The 9,666-nt window shown below is 58.9% G+C and overlaps 1 protein-coding gene across 1 annotated transcript in view; it reads left to right on the top strand.

Annotated features, from left to right (window-relative positions):
• Positions 1-3,307, top strand: part of CACNG4 (calcium voltage-gated channel auxiliary subunit gamma 4) — a 9,424-nt gene extending 6,117 nt beyond the window's left edge. Inside the window, exon 4 of the mRNA XM_040244309.1 lies at positions 1,766-3,307. Within this exon, the coding sequence (XP_040100243.1) occupies positions 1,766-2,286 (521 nt within the window). The 3' untranslated portion in view covers positions 2,287-3,307. The remainder of the gene's footprint in view (positions 1-1,765) is intronic.
• Positions 3,308-9,666: the final 6,359 nt, after the last annotated feature.

Raw genomic sequence — 9,666 nt, 5'->3', positions numbered from 1 at the left:
TGTGTGTGTGTGTGGAGCATGTGTGTGTGTGTATCTGAGTGGGGATGTGTGTGTGTGAGGAGCATGTGTATGTATGTGTGTCTGAGGGGGTGTGTATGTGTGTCTGAGGGTGTGTGTGTGTGTGTCTGAGGGTGTGTGTATGTGTGTCTGAGGGTGTGTGTATGTGTGTCTGAGGGTGTGTGTGTGTGTGTCTGAGGGTGTGTGTGTGTGTGTCTGAGGGGGTGTGTGTGTGTGTCTGAGGGGGTGTGTGTGTGTGTGTATGGGTGTACGCCCATGTTGGGAAGCAGAGCCTGTGTTTAGGGTCTCCTCAGAAGTCGGCCCCTCCTTCTCCTCACCATGGCCCAGGACAGGGAGGAGGCAGGAGGGCATGAACGTTCTGTCTCCTTGAAGCAGTCATGTTTCTCAAGGTTGGACCCCTAAAGAAGTCCCTGCTGTGACGTCTGAACACTGTCCCCTTTCCTTCGCCGAGGAACGAAGGAAAGACTTCCACTAACACGAGGGCCAGGTGTTCTCTAGGCCAGCCCCTCATCCCAGCTCCTGAGGAGGCAGGTAGTGGCCAGGTGGCTTTCCTGAAGTCACATGCTGCCAAAGTCATGGCTGAGCCCAGGGCTGTCGGCCTCAAAAGCGAGGTGCCCTTGGCCTGTTCCCCCAGGAGGAACCACTTCAAAGGCATCTCCAGATGCTGCGAGTCACCAGAGGGGCCGCAGAGACGGAGTCCCGAGACAGTCAGCTGAAAACACAGGTCCTGCCAGAGTGCAGAGGACAGGTAGCCCCAAAGCACAGGGGCCATGGCAGGCAAGAAGGGGATTCTCATCCATTCCCGTTTATCCCCAGGATCATGGGCTCTGACTGTGGGCACAGAGTCATGTGCAGGGGCCAGCAGTGAGGTGAGACAGGCCCAAGAATAATTCCAGGTGGACAGTGATCCTCAGGACAAGTAAGGTCCAAAGTCTGGGCGAGTAAGAGGAGGACTGTCCTGTCGGGGCCCCGCCTCCTGGGGGGACTGTTAAGTGAAAAGGCAAGGGGCCAAAGAGTATTCTGCAAAGAAAAAAATGGAAGAGAGAGACAGAGGGGGAAGAAGCACTGACTATGGATATAGAAAGGACAGAAGAAACTAGACGATAGCTGCCTTCAGGGGAGGAATTGGGTAGCTCAGAGCCTGTGTTTAATTTTATTACTCACCCAACCCTGTACTTTACTACTCATTCAAAATTAACTACTTTTACGGAGAAGGCGATGGCGCCCCACGCCAGCACTCTTGCCTGGAAACTCCCACGGACGGAGGAGCCTGGTGGGCTGCAGTCCATGGGGTCGCGAAGAGTCGGACACGACTGAGCGACTTCCCTTTCACTTTTCACTTTCCTGCATTGGAGAAGGAAATGGCCACCCACTCCAGTGTTCTTGCCTGGAGAATCCTCGGGCCGGGGGAGCCTGGTGGGCTGCTCTCTATGGGGTCACGCAGAGTCGGACACGACTGGAGTGACTTAGCAGCAGCAGCACCTAAAAATTAGCAACCAGAACAAAGACAGACCACACAGGGGAGTGGCCACCTGCGCCTTGCTCCACCCATCAGCCCTTGCTCCGCCCACCTACCCTTGCTCCGCCCACCTGTCCCTGCTCCACCCACCTGCCCCTGCCCCGCCCATAGCACTTACCCCGCCCACCTATCCCTGCTCCGCCCACTTGCCCCGCCCTCCTCTCCTCACCCCGCCCCTGCTGAGGGTCTAACCTCTCGCTCCCGCCCCCTCTCCGGATCCGCTTTCAGGCCTCAGTAATATCATCGGCATCATCGTCTACATTTCCAGCAACACAGGCGACCCCAGTGACAAGCGCGACGAAGACAAGAAAAACCATTACAACTATGGCTGGTCTTTTTACTTCGGAGCCCTGTCGTTCATTGTGGCCGAGACCGTGGGCGTCCTGGCGGTAAATATTTACATTGAGAAGAACAAGGAGCTGCGGTTTAAGACCAGACGTGAGTTCCTCAAGGCCCCCTCCTCGTCGCCCTACGCCAGGATGCCGAGCTACCGGTACCGGCGCCGGCGCTCGCGGTCCAGCTCCAGGTCCACGGAGGCCTCGCCTTCCAGGGACGCGTCGCCGGTGGGGCTGAAGATCGCCGGGGCCATCCCCATGGGCGAGCTGTCCATGTACACGCTGTCCAGGGAGCCCCTCAAGGTGACCACGGCCGCCAGCTACAGCCCGGACCAGGACGCCGGCTTCCTCCAGGTGCACGGCTTCTTCCAGCAGGACCTCAGCATGCTGAGCCGGAGGACCACGCCCGTGTGAGCCCTGCCCGGCGTGTCTGCGCCAGCCTCTCCCCAGATCGGCTGCCTGGACCCCACGGGGCCTCTGACCCCCATGACGGACCGAGGACAGACTAAAGCCAAACCCCGCCCTCCCGGGTCCCCAGACGCTTGGAGGGCTGGCTTAGAGCAAAGCCCGGGGGGGCCAGGAACTGGACGCGAAATGCCTGACTTTATCCCAAATGTGGCTTTTGATGCCGGGGGTCCCGAAAGCTCCCAGGAGGCCCCAGAGCGCTCCGGAGGCAGCATGGCCGAACCCCCCTGGGAAACAAAACCGAGCCATTATCTCCTCTTGGGAACAAATCCTGCCTGAAGAGCAGCGTTCCGGGGCCCCCCTCCCTGCCTGGCATCCTGGCCCCCTGGAGCCTTTGGTCGCTGGCCAGCTGCTTTTGGACGTGAGGTTCTCGTGTCTGTGAGCCAGAGGCGAGGAAGCTGAAGCTCGTCCCTGCCTCTCTGTCTGTCTGTCTGTCTCTGGCAGCCGCCAGTTGTTGAGATGGCTGCGATCCTAAGGACAGAGCCTGTGACCACCTGGTGCTTTCGCCTTTGTGCTGCCCTCGGCCTGGGGTCTCCGAGGCCTGTGGAGGTATCTGAAGGTGGGGAGCTGGGCGTAAGTTAAAGGCTTTCCTCTTCACTTCTGGAAGTTTCTGCTCACAGAAAGGGTAGAATACGCTGACTGTACTTCAGAGTCTGGAAGATTCTACAGTCAGAGGAAAGGTGGCTGAGTGGCCTCTTACTGTGTCCCTTCCCACCCCTGCCCACTGGCCTGGGGAGCAGCACTGTCCCTCCTAGGGGTCATGCTGGGAGGGACAGACCCTCCTCCCAGGGGTTGGCAACAGGAGCCTGGACTTTGTCGAGAAAGGGAGACCCCAGGGTGAACAGCGAGGAGAAGCCCATTTCCCGGGTGGTCACTCATCAGAAAAGCCAGGACGCTCGTTCCCTCTTGAAAAGTAGCAGCAGCCTCTGCCCCGCCCCCGTGACTCGTTCATCCTGCCACCACCCAGAAGCGTCGGCGAGGAAATGGGGACGCAGCGGCTAAGTGGACATTCCAGCCCCGGGAGGGGAGGCTGGCAGGCTCGACGGCTGGTGTTTTTCTAGCCGTTTCTCCCCTAGAAGCGAGCAGAGAACTTGGAAGCCTGTCGGTCTCAGAGGATCGCTTTCTGGAGCCGACCCTCTTTTATACAAATGCGGGCTTTCTAACGACAAACCCTTTCTTACTTTTTGAAACTTGGCGATGGCTCTAGAGCAGTGGCTGTGACCCCAGTAGCTGTCATACTTAGAAGTCACGAGCAAACTCTTACCTCAGCCACCTGCTCGCGGACCCCGGGGTGGACTAGGCCCAGGAGTTCCGGCCGGGTCACGGTTACTGCTCTCCTCTGCCGCCCCGAGGCTGCCCCCGCCCGGCCCGCCCTGGTGGCCGCGTGCCAGGGCCCCTCCGCTTGCTCGAAACGGCTCTGTGTGCTCCGTCCAAGCATGTGCGGCCGCAAGTGCTGGAGCTTCCGGGCTCAGCCGGCCCCTACCCTGTCCCCCCTCCTTCTCCAGGCCCCGACACCATCTCACCAGGCTGGAAGGACGGGGCGAGATCTGGGGGCCCGTCTCCCAGCAAGGTCACCTCGAAAAGCAGGCAGCCTTGTCCTTGCTTCCATGTCGGCCACTTCCTCCTGCCTCCCTGGGAGCATCCATCATCTCATGGAGAAAGCTGTGTTCCAATGAATCCTACCTCTCACCCTGTCCCAGCAGAGAACACGGGGCCCACTCTCGGGACCAGGAAAGGGATCGGAGGGACAGAGAGCAGGGATCAGAACACCTCAGCGCCTCTGGTCGTCACAGCCTTTCTCCCCCACCCCACCCCTGCCCGGGCGCCAGTCACCCCCCATCGAAGCCCGCCCGTCCCTGTGCCCAGGGGCTCCGGGCGGCCGTGCCTGTCCCCCAACGCCCCATGCCCTCCACACTTCCACGCTGCCCTTGTGTCTCGCCAGTTACACACCTGTGAATCCTGTACTTACTACTGGTTTGGGGTTGTTAGTTCTGTCTTTTTTTTAATTAAATAAAAACATTTTTAAAACATTCTCCTCTTGATGTTGGGCGGGGAGGGGGAGAGCTCCCTTCAAGTCCTTGTGGGCAGTCAGTGTCCTTGGGTCTGGGAGACCCCCGAGAAGAAGGGGAGAGCAGGGTGGTTCCTGTGCTGGCCGAGGCCAGTTTCTCTGCTTCTTGTCCGGGCCACTGGCCACCTCCCTGTCCCCACCAGCTGGATTTAGGCTCCTGGGTGGGCCCATAATATAGCTGCCTGTTCACAGAAGAGGGGCAGGGCACCCTCGTGTGGTGTGGACATCTGAGAGCTGAGCAAGCCAGGCCCACCTTCAGAACCTGCAGGGTACGTCCGGCCGGAGAGAGCCACAGCCTCAGGGGCCCTAGGCTGCCCGGTGGGCTTCTGACAAGTCCAGTAACCAGCCTCCTTTCCCCTTCAGATTCCTGAATGAATGAGAAATAGAGGATTACTGTCCCCAGGTGTGAGCTCTATGCCTAGAGGAGCTGGACAGGAGGATGCCAAATGGGACGAGGGACCCGAGGGACCCTCTGATGAGGACGCCGCACCTGCCGGCCCATCGGGATAACGCCAGGCCCGTGCCTGCAGGCGGGCGCTGGCAGGAGAACCTGCAGCGGCGCCTCCCCGCCTCACCGGAGCTCCGGCACCCCCGCTTCCAGTCACACCCCCCTTTCTGGACGGATTCCGTGAGTCTCCCTCCCAGGAGCCGTGGCCTTCTCTGGTCTCTCGGAGCCGAGATGCACAAGCCTCTCAAGCCTCCTTCACGAGAAGGCCGCTGTTGTGACTCCCGCAGGGAGGCTGGGGGCCTGGCGCCCCCGCATCCCGGCCCATGCGGCCGCAGGAAACCCCCCTGGCCTGTCTGAGCATTCAGCCCTGGCCTTTTAACCCTCTTTCTTCCTGCCCGAGACGGGCCCCCGGAGAAACTGATGTTCCCAGATGCGCCAAGCTGACGGGTCCTGTGGGGGGGGACCCGCCCCTCCACTGATCCGGCTGAGCTCCGGGCTTGCAGCTCCAAGCTGGAGCCAAGCCACCCCGCGCCAGCGCCAGGGGGCAACAGCTCTGTTTATTCTTAGCCCTGAGGAAACTCTGGCTCAGCACAAGCTCTGCAGCCACCCTGGGCAGACGCCCGTGCCGTCTGCATCTAGTGACACGCTACGGCCTCCGCCCAGTGGGGGGCTCTCGCCATCATGCGTTTCAGTTCAGCTACAGATTCGGCCTCCATGACCTGCAGGGTGAGATCTGAGGGAACTCACGTAGAAGCAGATGTTCTAGGCCCGGGTCAAGCGCCCCCAGACGCCTCCTCCAGCCCCACCTCTCCCTGCACCCGTATCAGTCAGACTAATGACACAGCCAGCCGCCCTGAATGCAGAATGGCTTCATCAGTGCAAGTGTGTCTCTCACTCGAAGTCCCATCAGTGGGGTAGGTGGGAGATGCTCTGCTCCCAACAGTCGATCACGGGTTCAGAGCCCCACGCTGTGTAGACTCTGCCATCTTGCAACACGAGCGTCTAAGGTCGCCCTTGGCGTTGACCTCCAGTGGGCAGATGGAGAAGGGAAAGAGCAGGTGAGCTTGAGTAGAGGGTGCTGTGAGAAGTTTTAATGGACCGGGAAGCTGTGGCTCCCCCTTCTGCCCACGTGCCGCTTCCCAGAGCTCAGGGCACAGTCACAGCTGAGAGCCAGGGAGAGGGGATTTGCAGTCTAGCCGCGGCAGGAAGGAGTGTCGCTTGGGGCACAGCTGACCGCTCTCAGCTCTGGGTCTGTGTCTGGGCCCTTCCCTCTTTTGCCTCCCCCTCCCCAATCTTCCTGGGAGTGCCTGCTTGGAGCTGACCCCTTTATGAGGACTGCATTCCCCGCTGTGCGTCCTGAGTCTCCCCCTCAGCTCCAGAGTTGAAGTCTGGCCTCTTCTCTGCTCTGGATGCCACATCTGTAAAATGGGTCCAGCAACCCTCTTCCTGGGTTAGATGAGCAGGCTCAAGCTCAAGCCTTGACCCAAACAAGAACTGCAGAATTACTGGATGCCAGGGCCAGCATGTGAAAGTGAAAGTCACTCAGTCGTGTCCAACACTTTGCAACCCCATAAACTATAGCCCGCCAGGCTCCTCTGTTCATGGGATTCTCCAGGCAAGAATACTAGAGTGGGTTGCCATTCCCTTCTCCAGGGGGTCTTCCCAACTCAGGGATCCAATCCAGGTCTCCCGCTTTGCAGGCGGATTCTTCACCATCTGGGCCACCAGGGAAGCCCAAGAATACTGGAGTGGGCAGCCTGTCCCTTCTCCAGGGCGTCCTCTCAACCCAGGGATGGAGCTGGGGTCTCCTGCCTTGCAGGTGGCTTCCTTACCAGTTGAGCCACCAGGGAAGCCCAGAACCAGCATGGGCAGCAGGTCCTCAAGAGCGCCCTCATCCAATGCGCTCATCATGGGAGAGTGCAAGTCCAGAGGAGGAGGTGAGGGCGGTGGAAGGGGTAAGGAAAGGAAGGAAGGGACGTTTTTGAGGATTTTCATGACAAACCCAAAGGGAGAGTGCACTCGCCTGACAGCTCTCAAGCGGGGCATCTTTACTTCCGGGACAAGTGTCTAGAGACATTCCCGGCTGTCAGGACTGGGAAGATGTGCTGCTGAGAAGGCGGGTGGAGGCCAAGGATGGTTCAGTCGCTCAGTTGTGTCCGACTCTTGCAACTGCACGGACGAGAGCCTGCCAGGCTTCTCTGGGATTTCCCAGGCAAGAATACTGGAGTGGGTTGCCATTTCCCTTCTCCAGGCTAAGGATGCTGCTGCTAAACATCCTACAAGGCACAGCCCCTCCCCCACTCCCAAGAATGATCTGGTCCAAAATGTCAGTGATTCCCAGCCTGGGTTTTTCAGGGAGGGAAACTGAGACCCAGAAAGTGTGAAGATCACACAGAGCATTTTTGGTACTTGCGTATAGGTACTAGGAACCTCACTCATTTACACTTGGTGTTTTCTTCCCTGCAGTGAGCCAACAGTTTTGAAAACAGAAGTCAGGGGAGGAAGGAAGGCTTCCCACTGGGGCTGTTGGGAGAAGGGACAGACTTCCCCTTCCACAAACATCCGTAAACTCCCCCTTGAAGGGAGCTTTCAGGAGTGTCTGTCGACTAAGGAAACAACACTCAAGGAATTCCCCAGAAGGAACGGTCCACGAGAGTCCTGGGAGGCAGTGCTCTGAGAGCCTGGCCACATCGGGTCTGTGTCCAGCACACTTTGGTTTGGGAGAAACCTGTCATCCAGCCCATCCAGGTACCGTCACCCCTGCCTCAGTGGTCCCTGGGAAGATGCTTTCTCTGCAGACCCTGTGACCCCCCCAGCCCTACGGACACTTCCCAGTTCCACACAGGTGATAACTGCGAGGGGAGGGTCCTGGCCTGGGTCCCCAGCATAGATTTGAAAAGAAGGCAGGCCTGCGGAAAGGAGACGCTGGGGGTGGGGGTGGGGCCTCCCTGCAGGGAACTCGGAGCCAGCACGTGACCCCCTGCACTGGTTCCCAATATAGCACAGGCCGCCTGCCTGGCCATCCGCCCGGCCCTGGAGCTGGGGGGGGGGGAGGGGAGCAGGGACCGAGGAGGCCTCTGAAGCCAGAGCAGAGAGGGGCAGATACACCTGATGCAGATAGTTTTAAACTTGCAGCTTCCAATAAAACCGCCTCAGGAGCAGAGGTCTGCAATCAAAGAGGGTGATGGACCCACCTGCTCACGCTCACAACTGGAGGAGAATGGGGCTGGAGGGACCTGGGGTCCTGATCTTTGTCCCCTGATAAGAGCCCTCAGAGGTACATTAACCCCCGAGATCTCCCCTGATGCCGGGAAATATTGAAGGCTGGGGGAGAAGGGAACGATGGCGGATGAGATGGTTGGATGGCGTCACTGACTCAATGGACATGAATTTGAGTAAGCTCCGGGAGATACTGAAGGACAGGGGAGCCCTGGCGTGCTGTGCTCTGTGGGGCCACAAAGAGTCAGACACAACTGAGAGACGGAATGACAAGATCACCAGAATCCACTAATTCCATTGCAAATAATCAGGTGCTTTTTAAAACAAATAATACTTACATTTTTCTCATTCTAAGAGTATTCTACTTTACCTTTAAAAAAATCTGCAAAACACAGAAAAATTAAAGAAGGAAACAGTACCAACCGAAAGCCCAGCACCTGAGAGGTCGCTGCCCCCGACCGTGTGTGGGTTAGTCCCGTTCACTGTCCCCATGAGCATCTTCGCACATCTTTAATTTAGATTATTCCTTGAAAACATAACCGTCCATGGTCGAATCACCCAGACATCCCACCTCTTCCCTAACTGATGCCAGATTCAGCCCCTGAATCCTGAACGGCATCTGGACGAAATCGAAGTGCTGGGATGTCCAGGCTAGCTTTGGTTAGGATCTGGTGACTTCTCTGGAATTCTCCGAGCAGGAAGGAAAGTGGGGGTCCCACAGGTGGCAGAGCATCCCCCCCACAGCTCTTCCGGCACCCAGCTGGAAGCCTGCCTGAGGTCGAGGGGAGAGGAAGCGGACTCCACTTGCTGACGGGGGACGACTGGTCCTGGAGGCCGCAGGGGCAGGATCAGGCATTTGGAGAAGACATTCCGGCCCTGGCCTCTCCAGGACCCTCCCTGCCTCCAGCCTTCGTCTCCACCCGCCAGCCCCCTCCCATCCTCCATCTCCACTGAGCCCTCTGGAACCACCTGCATTTTGAAAGCTCCACAATGAGGTCTCTGTCCACCTCCTTGGACAGATGGAACCTTTTCTCCCTCAAGGACTCCAATTTCCCCAGTCCTCCTGGTAGGAGCTGTCCATCCTCCTGCCAGGGCCCCTGCCAGACTGCCTGGCCCCTCCTCAGTCCCAGGAGGTGCAGGGCTGGGAAGGGTGAGAGGGGGCCTCAGGTTCCAGAGGAAGCCAGGGCAGAGACAACTGTTTTAAAGTTTGCAGCTCCTGACAAAACCCAGGAGCAGAGGCCACCAGAGGCAGTTCTGCACTCATGCCCCTGGACCCGTGACCGCAGGAGGTGGGTGGTGACTCCCCACTCCCTGTCCTCCTGGGGAAGAGCCTTCTTCGAGGCCTGGGGAGGCCCTCCTGAACCCTTCCTCAGCACTGACAGCTCCTGAACGCCCTCCTGCGCACCCCTTCACGTCATCTCAGGCTTCTCCTTGGGCAAGAAGCCCTCCTCCGCACCCCAAGTCCTGCCACATCAGTGGCCAGTGGCCGACCATCGACTCCTGGCCTCACGGCTCCTCTGCGGTGACCTTCTTACATCCAAGGGCCTCCCCTCCGTCACGCCGACTGTGCCCCGCCGTGCTCTTCAGGGCCCCC

This window comes from Oryx dammah, unplaced genomic scaffold (assembly GCF_014754425.2).
Source record: "Oryx dammah isolate SB20612 unplaced genomic scaffold, SCBI_Odam_1.1 HiC_scaffold_8, whole genome shotgun sequence".
Classification (NCBI taxonomy): domain Eukaryota; kingdom Metazoa; phylum Chordata; class Mammalia; order Artiodactyla; family Bovidae; genus Oryx; species Oryx dammah.
Note: the sequence above shows the minus strand (reverse complement) of the source record. Positions and strands in the feature narration are given on the sequence as shown.